The sequence below is a fragment of the Cornus florida genome, unplaced genomic scaffold (assembly GCF_030987335.1).
Source record: "Cornus florida cultivar Cherokee Brave unplaced genomic scaffold, ASM3098733v1 CherokeeBrave_3.0.0_Hap2_Chr02, whole genome shotgun sequence".
In the NCBI taxonomy this organism is placed as follows: Eukaryota; Viridiplantae; Streptophyta; class Magnoliopsida; order Cornales; family Cornaceae; genus Cornus; species Cornus florida.
Window position 1 is genome coordinate 28,431,876 of NW_026775572.1, and position 10,866 is coordinate 28,442,741.

The 10,866-nt window shown below is 41.0% G+C and overlaps 1 protein-coding gene across 1 annotated transcript; it reads right to left on the reverse strand.

The window, feature by feature from the left end:
- Positions 1 to 7,269: 7,269 nt before the first annotated feature.
- On the reverse strand, positions 7,270 to 9,526 carry LOC132295922 (uncharacterized). The gene is made up of 4 exons (XM_059794184.1): positions 9,177 to 9,526; positions 8,566 to 9,019; positions 8,267 to 8,523; positions 7,270 to 8,167 (listed from the first exon to the last, which is right to left on the reverse strand). Exons 1-4 carry the CDS (start codon positions 9,524 to 9,526, stop codon positions 7,270 to 7,272), a joined length of 1,959 nt encoding a protein of 652 aa, XP_059650167.1.
- Between the last annotated feature and the right edge of the window lie 1,340 nt (positions 9,527 to 10,866).

Below are 10,866 nucleotides of genomic sequence, written 5' to 3' on the forward strand. Positions count from 1 at the left end.
TATATATCCACACTATGGGACATTCACTGAACTACAATAGCGGTCTCAACCTGAATAGAAGGTAACATGTGAAAACGCACCCAAATGTGGGCATGAGTACCCAGACCTAACAGGGTACACCTCAACCTACTATAGCTAGCTACGCATCCACTGCATATACGCGTCCTAACCAACGAGTCTGAGACTCAAGCTCATCTCGTGGTACCATAACCATATATTTAAAGTCCATTCAAATCCATCCATAGGAACTCTAATAAATCGTTCAGCTTATTCAGCTGCACAGACTTATATAAGAGATCCAGTAAGTCGTTCAGTTTTTTCAGCTGCACAGATTTAAATATAAGGAGAATTATGTTTTTATAATTCGTACCCTTCTTTCCAAAATAGGTAGGACTGAGTATTCTGAATCAGTCTGTCCCCAATATGCCACCGTCCCATACCGGTGCATATAATCTACAAAATCCATATAACTGATAGAATATGTAAAACTGTTCACCAATTTAAAATCCATAAGGCAGGAATTAGCATTTTAAGCTAAACCATACCTAGTATGCCACCGTCCCATACCGGTGCATACAATCCTCCATATCCATGTAAATTACAACATTCAAATGATAAGCAAGTAATTTACAATCCAAAGCCAAACCCAGATAATTGACAGAATTTTAATGTGAGAATTCAGCAATTAAAATCCAATACATAATTCCAAATAATTGACCAAATTTAATATAAGAATTCAGCAATTATAATCCAATATATGATTCCAAGTAAATTACAAGGCATAAATAATAAGCACGTAATTTATAGTCCAAAACCAACCGTCCACATCGTTGCAGAATAGTATTTAGTATTTCAACAACTTAAAACCAAAACCATGTAAATTACAGACTATGAATGATAGTACAGCAATTTAAAATCCAAAACCAATATCCAATTAATTACAGAAGATTTTTAAATGTTTCAGCAATTTAAATCCAAACAATTAACCATATAGTTGCAGGAGATGATTTAATAAATCAACAACTAACATCCAGAGCCTGCATAGATCACATCTAACACATCAATGACACTATAATATATTTAAAACCATTTTATAAATATATTAAATCCCACTGGAATGCCTAAATATAAGCTTAAGTATTTAAAACTTCATCTATCCACTAACCGTATACAATGTACATAGTGTTATACAGTTTGATCCGTTAATTTAGAATTAACCTTAAATCAATTTAGGGTCTTAATAACACCCAAAAATTAACTAATTAATCCCTCCGTGAAGTCTCATTAAATTTTTAAAATTTAATCAAGCCATTTAGTTCCTTTCTTTGTTAGTAGCATACACCATTGTATATTTTTACACTGCTTCATCCTTTGTCTTAGAGACTTAAACCATACAACAATAAGTTTAATAACACTTAAAATTAACTACTTAGATCCTCTATTAAGTCCCTACAGTTCATTAGAATCACTCAAAAGCTCAAACAGTGCTCAAAACACCAAGCAGAGCCCTAGAAAACACTTTCTGGACGTAAAACAAATTGGAGCCGGCTCTTGGAATGGAAGAGCTGTCTCTTCCCCTATTGGAGCCGGCTCCAATTCCCTAGGAGCCGGATCTTGCTGAAGGGGAGCCGGCTCTTGACTTCCTAGAGCCGGCTCTCTCCCTCTTGAGAGCCTCCAGTTCATCTCTGCTCCGTTTTTACCTATCTGCTCGTTCTCTGGTCAGTCCCTACCCTTCTGTTTATTTCTTAAACTGATCTTAAGGGTTTATTATCACTCTATTAACATCTCCAAGGTTTGATTACAGTAATTTAAATCAATTACAAAGCTTAAGGTTGCTATTGAACTTACCAAGCTTTTAGTATCAAAACTAAAACTATATGCAGAAATAGAAACGGAACAGATTGCACACGTATTTAAAACAAAATAATAACATCCCTATGAGTTTTGTATAACCCCAGTAGAGTTCCTATATTGTCTACAAGAGTTGCAATCAAATACAGAAACTAAGGCTACGATAGAAACCATATGCTTAAAGTACAGAAAACTGAAACAACACTTACATACACTGTAACAGATATTGATTTCAACACATACAGACCAACAATATAACACATAATAAACATATCAATTCCAGTTTCTGCTTGATTAAACCCTAGAGATTATCTAGGTGCACAGAACACGGCCCAAAGGGAAAGAGGAAGATAGAACTTGCCTAAATAGGTTTGCAAACAAACCCTTGTTGCCGTTGGTCTCAGTTTTTTTTCGACATCCACTGAAACTTGTCTAACCTCCTAGAACCTCTGCTCCTTCCTTCTCCTTGGTTAAACCTTGGAACCCCAGTCGAAATTCTCACAAACTGCTCTGTTCTCACCAAAACTCCCTCTGTAACTCTCTCTATTTGGCAGACTTTTCCGTGTAAAAGCTACGACAATATGTAACCCTAGGTTTAACATATACTGAGGTATTTATAATTGCAAGATTAAAACCCTAATCCACAGAGCCCTAACTTCGTCGGCCCACAAAGTAACCCAGTTTAGTTACATATCAGATGCTTATGAGACGGCTCCAAAAACCCTAACTAAAACGTATCTAAAACCCCAGTTAATGGGAATTACATAATTACCCTGTTCAAAAATTAAATACTTAATAAATAATTAATTTAATAAAACCCATTAATTAAATCAAATAAGCAAGCAACGAATCACTTAAAACACATAAAATAAATAAAACAATTAATTAAAATAAACAAACAAATAAAGAATTACATCCTTAATTAAAATAAACAAACAATTAAAAAAAAATAACACAATGAATTAAAATAAACAAACAATTGGACACATGAGCATATAGATACAAAATCAATTTAAAATGCACAAAAATAAAATTTAAATTCCATTTTTATCCCTTTTAAGATTAGGGGTATTACACGCCGCCTCCCGTAGAGGTTGACGATCCGTCAAACGACAGGGTCCACATCATGCTTTGATCCGCGCAACAGACCGACCCGAACTCGTCATGGGGCAAGTCATCGTGCACTGGCTCGAAGTTTCTAGAAGGGAACTGGGCAACTCAGATACCCCTCGGATCCGAGACACGGGTTGATCTGGCCCAGGCCCAAACCCGAGGGAATATCAAACAATTAATATTTTATAATGAACACGGAATACAAAATAAATTAAGAAATGAAATTAAAGCTGGAAGGAACTAAAAATAGAATCCGTAAAATATTATAATTATTAAAATCCATCAAACCCAAACTCCAAAACTCCATCAGTTTACAACTTGGGAATCCATCTCTAGTGGACCCCTATTAAACATCCAAACGGAAAATAGAACAATTGTAATAAACGTCCAGAAATAAAACTATAGAGAGAGCCCTACATCGTCGGAAAAGTGAATAGAGACCTCTGCTCAGCACGAACACGTCTAAACCTGGAACTGTCGTGTACCTGAAAAATAGAAGTGGGTCAGGCCCACGCGCAAGTTCTATACTACTACAATCCAAACAAAGGCCCGATACGCATGTACATCTTAAACAATTCAACAATAGCTAATAGTCCGTAAATATATATATAGTCACATTAAAGGATTCTCACTGGACTACAGGCCGGTCTCAACCTGAATAGAGGTAACATGTTAAAACGCACACGAAGTGGGCATATGTACCTATACTTAAACAGGGTACACCTCCAACCATCGTAGCCAGCTACACATCCCGATGCATATACGCTCCCTAGCCATCGGTCCTGAGGCTCAAGCTCATACCGAGGCACCATAACAGTATATATATAAAATCCATCCAAAACCCCTGGTAATGCCGCTCAACAAGTAGTTGCCATGACAATACAAATCCACGGGACTTAACTTTTAGTTAATCCCATCCTTATTCCAAGTAGGTGGGTAATAGTATTGTTTTAAAAACCAAACCCATCCTTAGTATGCCACCGTCCCATACCGGTGCCTACTTTCCAATCCTCTAGTAGTCAATAATACCAATAAATCAAGTATATATCAACTAAATTCCAACATCCAACATTCAATGTTAACAGTGATAAAATAAGCATTGATAAACAGGTTCACAACAACAATATATACATGCCCAATTTAAGTTGTTCCCTTTAGTCTGATATAAAGACAGAATTAATTAAAACTTCCATTTAACACCTTACAAATAACATACAGATATGTAGGGTATGTATCACAAAATCCTAACCTCCACAGTTGATACTAACTGTGATAATGTAAGCATCAAAATAATATTCACAGTATGTATGTAGACATGCTCAAGTTATAGTGTTCCACAAAACCGATCTAGTGTTAAACTCAAATCCTCCTAATATTTAAGTTCCAACAGTTGCTATTACAGAAGTTAAGATAGCTATCATCTAGACCCATCCTTCCAATAATTTATACTAGCAGTGGTAAGGAAAAACGTGAACCACAGAACCACAATGCATCCACAAACATGCTTAGTCTAGGTTGAACAAGCATACAACACTACTGTAACTACCAGTTTCATAGTAAAACAGATATCATTTTAGTTTGGTTTAATCTTCATTAATCCTGGAATCATTTAAGAGTGCAAAAAGTATGAAGCCTAAGGGAAAGAGTAAGGATAGAATCTTGCCTCAGAAACTTTTGCTCAAAGTTTCAACGTCGTCTTCTTAAAAAATCCCGGCGAGTTCCAAAACCCGGTTACTGTTCATGGGTACAAAACACTATTCCTGAACTCAAAATCTGATCTCCACCGTTCAAATTGTGCGACACTGAGTCATGAACCTATCCTCCAAATTTTAGCTCGATCGGACCACGGACGAAGCGGGATCCGATGTTTGATGAAATCTGGGCAGAATGGAAAAAAAAAACCTGTGCGACCCAGTTACTGTTCACAAGTACGAATCACTGTTCCCGAGGTCAAACTCTGATCTCCACCGTTCAAATTGTGCGTCACTGAGTCATGAACCTCTCCTCCAAAATTCAGCTCGATCGGACCACGGACGAAAGGGGATCGGAACTTTGATCAAACCTTGGCAGAATGTGAAAAACAGCGTTTTTCCTTTTCCACTTCCACAAAACGTGTGCTTTGTTTAAAAAAAACCCTACACAGACGTCTACCTTATACTTATAGAGTTTTCCTAACCCCTATGTTCATTTAAGTCCAACTCACAATCCTAACCAGCCCATCCAATTAAAGTAGAAACCTACGACGGCTATAATATAAAACCCTAATTTATACTGTAATTAAAACCCTAGTTAGATGTATTTACCTAATTACCCTATTCACCATTAAATACTTAACAAATAATCTAATTGAACAAAATAATAATTAGTAAACCCAATAAAACCAAATAAGACACACATAAAATAATTAAACCAATTCACTTAAACCATTAATGCCAATTAAATAATTAAAACACTAACAAGTAATTCTAATCAAATAACTAAAAATAAATATCATTTAAATAAATTAAATCACCACAAAAGAAAATAATTAAGCACCTAATAAAAAAAATAATGACATATAATCAAATAAAATGCACTTAAATAATAAATTAAATACCATTAAATACCAGGAATATCCTTTTTTAAAATTAGGGGTATTACAATCAAGTCAGCCATAGCCTGACTTAAGATGGCGCGGGGTGCGAGGCACTGGATATCGAACTCGGCCAACATTAGAAGCCAGCGCGCCACTCTTCCCGAGATAATGGGTTGCGAGAGCAGGTACCTTAAAGGGTCATATTTGGTGATGAGGTGAATGGTATGAGCCAAAAAATAATGGCGAAACTTTTTGGCCGCAAATGCTAGAGATAGACAATGGCACTCTATCGCGCGCTTCGGCTCTTTGAATGATTCAGCTTATATAATACACAGGGCATTCTCGGCCATCCTTTTCCTGGGCGAGAAGCGCTCCACTCCTACGGAGCGTTCAGTCGACGTGATGTAAAGCCTGAGGGGGACCCCGATCTAGGGAGCCATCATGGTAGTGGTCGATGCTAACAACTTCTTGAGTTGGTCAAAAGCCTGTTGATGATCCTCTTTCCACCTGAACTCAGAGCCTCCTTTCATCAAGGTGCCAAAAGTGTGCGTTATCTCGGCAAGCGCCGGTATGAAGCGTCGTAGGTACGAGACCTGCCCTACTAAACTCTTTAGCTGTTTGAGGGACCGCGGCGGGGGCATCTCCATGATGGCCCGAGCCTTACCTTCCTCAATATCCACACCTTGCCGATGAACCATAAATCCCAGGAATCGGCCGACTTTGACACCAAAGGCGCATTTCAATGGATTCATTCTCAACTTGTACTTTCGACACCTTTCAAAAACACTTCTCAAGTTTGCCAAATGATCGGCCCGAGCTCGCGATTTTACCATCAGATCATCCACATAATCTTCTAATTGCCTGTGCAACATATCATGGAAAATAGCTATCATGGCTCGCTGATAAGTGGCCCCAGCTTTCTTTAGGCCAAAGGGCATGACCGTGAAGTAGAAATTCCCATGGGGGTACGAAATGCCATTTTTTTCGCATCACACTGTGACATCCTGATCTGATTGTACCTGCTATATCCATCTATGAAAGAGAACATTTGGTGTCCTGAGGTGGAGTCTACCAAGCTATCAATCATGGGCAGCGGGAAATCATCCTTAGGGCATGCCTTGTTCAAATTTTTGAAATCAACACAAATCCTGATCTTTCTATTCTTTTTCTTCAATAGGACCACATTCGCCAGCCACGTAGGATGCTGAATCGGTTTGATAAAGCCAGCTCGCAAAAGCCGTTGTACCTCCTCTGTTATTTGTAACTCGAGCTCGGGCCGGAAACTCCTTTGCACTTGCTTGACTGGGCATGCGTCCGGTCGCACATTAAGATGATGAGCCACTACCCGAGGGTCCAATCCTGGCATTTCTTCGTACGTCCAGGCAAAGACGTCTTCAAATTCCTTTAGTAGGGCTATTAATGCCAACTTTTCATTTTGTTCCAACTGCTTGCTTACATAGATCACCCAGTGACAACCGTCAGTGGCTAGATTGACCTCTTCCAGCACTCCCTGGGTAAGCCGGATAGACTCGGCTTCCATTTTGACCTCGTCCTCATGACAAAGAGACTCCGCGTGACATGTCTCCACATGGGGGCGACGGCCTCGCCCGAGATCGTGCCCCCCAACACCATCATAAGCGGTAGGCGATCCACCCGTCGACCAAACGTACTCTCTTGCAAACGACCAGCCCCTTCTGACTTGTATTCGCTTCTGGCATCATTTTATTTCCTTATCGGTCGATGGCCTCCCACTTTGGCAAAGAGTAGGCCTTCAACGGTTGGGGTTCCTCCGCCTCCTCAAGTTCATTAAAGAATGCAGCCTCCACCATATAAGATTCCCTGTTGGTGAACGGTCGATCAGAGCAGCGGACCGTTACTTGCTTCCCGTTCCAGAACACTTTTATACACTGGTGGTACGAAGATGGAACAATTCCAAACTTATGCATCCAACCGCGACCCATTAATAAGTGATAAGGAGTGTCTGAATCAATGACATGGAACTTAACTGGGCCTTTGAATTTTCCAATAACCAACTCGGTTGTCACATATCCCTCAGTTCTTCGAATATCACTCCCAAACCCGGTAATTTCAGTCGACTTCCGGATAAGCTTCTCACTTGGCAATCCAGTGCGACGGAAAATTTCCAATGGCATGATATTGAGGGATGAACCGTTGTCAAGAAACGCCCGCTTGAGTTCGACCCCATTAAGAGAGGCCGTAACATACAACGGCCTGTTGTGCGGTGTAAGAACACATTTGTCTTCTTCAGTAAAGACTATGGCCGACCCGGTCAATCTCTGAGGTACTGGGAGCGATGTGATCGACGCGACTTCCTTTACACCTTCCTTCGCCGCCAACCACAGGATCTTGGCAATTTCTTTCTGAGCAAGAGGAGAAAAATCCATCTTCTGAAGGATATTTTTAACTGGAGCGGTTTCCAGCAATCGGAACGCATCGAGATCGTCTTCCCTTACTAGCGCGACCTGGGCGACACTGTCCCCATGCTGATGGTAGTCATTGCTGGAGGAGGAAACATCCTCCTCGACTCGTCCCTCATCATTTGCTACGCCGGAGACCATCATTGCAGCCCCTCGATCATGTGCAGGAAACGGTTCCTCCCTCACGTCCCTGGGAGGGAAAATGAGTTCACCGTTAGCAATCCGCTTATGGAAAGTATTTCACAAGGCCTAACAATTGTAGGTAGGGTGACGAGTATGCCGATGATACATGCAATATTTGGGGTGAGCCATTTCTTCCGCAGTAGGCTCATGAAGAACCTCAGGCAGTCTGATATCTCCATGTTGGATCCACTTCTTAAGGATGGTTTCTACCTCTTCCGGGGTGCATGGGAATGGAGGAGGTGCCTTGTCCGGATTCTTTGTTCGAGGGGCGCGGGCTGGCCTCCCATTCCTCTTGCTGTTCGGCTCATCTACAGCCGCAACCTGAGGTCTACGTCTGCCTCGGTACTCTTCTTGCGTAGCGCCCTACGCACAGATAACAAAGTTACTTGCCAGATTCTGAGATGCCTCTATCAAATCGGCGAAAGTGGGTAACTTTAAGTTAATGAAATGGATTCGGTAAGATCCCTGCATGCCTTGTATGCATATCTTGGCCAGTGCCTCTTCTTCATGGGTTTCGTAATATTCCATGGCCTTGGTCAAGGAGAGAGTGGTCACCCTTTCCTCCGCCTGAAAGAACTTCGACTGGAAAATCGTGGCTAATTGGTTCCAGGTAGTGAGCGACCCGGACTCTAAATTTGCATACCATTTGTAGGCCCTATCTGTGAGAGTTTTTGAGAACTCTCTAAGTCGCAATGTGTGATCGTTTCCAAAGGGCCCCAAAGCTTCAATAAACAGGACCACATGCTCTCGCGGATTCCCTTTCCTCCCATCAAATTTGTTAAACTTAGGGGTCAGATACCCCCGGGGGATAAAGGAGGAGTGCAATGGATTGCGCATATGGTGGTTCGGGAGCCGCCTCCTGCATTAGCATATTTTTTTCATTTCGTAGCAATGTTTGCAGATCCGCCACAGTTACATACGGCGACGGCTACACGAGATCTTGTTGACATCTGAGCTCTTCTGATCCCCCATTCCCGCGTCGTGCCTTTCTTCGGCTAGTACTTGGCATACTCAACCTTGCAGGTGCCGTGAGGGGAGTGCTGAAAAGAGTTCGGCGGGCCCGAGGCGGCGCGTCTCGTGATTGTCTACATTGGCCAGCAGCTCGTCTTACTTCAGCTGATGATGAGAGCGAATGTCGTTTCAAGTTTTCTGGGGTCATGTGTCCCCCAGTAAGCTCGTCGGAGGGGACACTGGTTGGGCCTAAATCTCGCCGAGGTACCCCTCTATCGACAATCTCCCGCAGCAATGTCACTACTTCTCTTTGTGTGCCCTCTAATTGCTCCATTCTACGAGATAAAGCATTGTGAGCTTTAACCAGGGCATCAGGATAGATAATCCTGGTCCCAGGGAAATACGACCCAAGCATACTCACGGATCCGTTATAGCCTTCATCTAAAGCAGGGCTAGTTTGAGAAGGTGGACTGATCTCCCGTATACTTGATATATGCGAAGCGCTCCTCCCTAACAGAGTCGCCAAAATGTTGATGGTGGTTCGTGAAAAGGATGAGGAGATCGTTCCACGTAAGCTAAGAGATCTGAGATCAGTATCCAAGTGGAGATCCAAGCAACATGTGATACCCCCGGATTTCCGGATGCGGGTTGGCCAGGCCCACGCCCGATTACCCGAGGATATCAAATCAATTAGCAATTAACGAACACATAATAAAATTTGAATAGCAGGAATGAATAAAGATTTACTGAAAAGAAACTAAAAATGTAAATCCTTTATAGAAAAACCTTAGAATAAAAATTTTATAAATAAATAATTAGTCTGATACATCCAACTTCTCCAATTCTAATACAACTTGGGAATCCAATCTGGTGGACCCCTAATAAAACCAACACTGAGAAATGAACCACCAGAAATGAATCCAATTCTAAATCATGCAGGAACTGCCTATGTCATCGGTAGAGTGAGTAGTCGTCTCTGCTCAGCACGAACAAACTCTAAGACCTGATACCGTCCGTTACCTGAAAAATAATAGTGGGTCAGGCCCACGAATAAGTTCTATCCTAACTACAATCCAAACAGAGACCCGATACGCAGATACATCCTAGATGTCTCAACCATATCTATATAGTCTGTAAATAAATATATACATATAATCACAGTACAGGACTCTCACTAGGCTATGCTGAGGGTCTCAACCTGAATAGAAGGCAACATGCAAAAACGCACCTGAGTGGGTATGACTACCTAAGCCTAATAGGGTATACCTCAACCAGCATAGCTGGCTACGCATCCTACTGCATATACGCTCCCTAACCGTCGACTATGAGACTCAAGCTCAGACCGCGGTACCATAGTTTATATATAAAAATTCCATCCAAACCAATGTAGTGCCGCTCAACAGTTCGTTGCCATGACACAACATAAAATTAGGATTTAAATGTTTTAATTAAGTCCCTATCCATTTTACTAACAAAAACATAAACAACCATCCGTTATGTTGTTCAACTATTTTAGTTGACAGGACATGCATCCATGTAGGAGTTAACTGTTTTAGTTAATCCATTCCGTATGTATGAAGGGGTAGGACTTAACTTTTTAATCTAATCCATCCCTGATATGTCACCGTCCCATACCGGTACATATAATGCAAGTGATCCACAAATGATGCAACATTTTATACAGTACATCAAACACATCCATATAATCCAAATAGATAATAAACAGAATCTAAACAATTCATCATCTATAAACCA

Coding starts and splice junctions, on each gene's coding strand:
- LOC132295922 (XM_059794184.1), bottom strand. CDS start 9,526: ATGCTTGGGTCGTATTTCCCTGGGACCAGGATTATCTATCCTGATGCC. Junction 9,020..9,176: donor CCCCTCACGGCACCTGCAAG/GTTGAGTATGCC, acceptor ATGCTAATGCAG/GAGGCGGCTCCCGAACCACC. Junction 8,168..8,266: donor GCTCACCCCAAATATTGCAT/GTATCATCGGCA, acceptor TTTCCCTCCCAG/GGACGTGAGGGAGGAACCGT.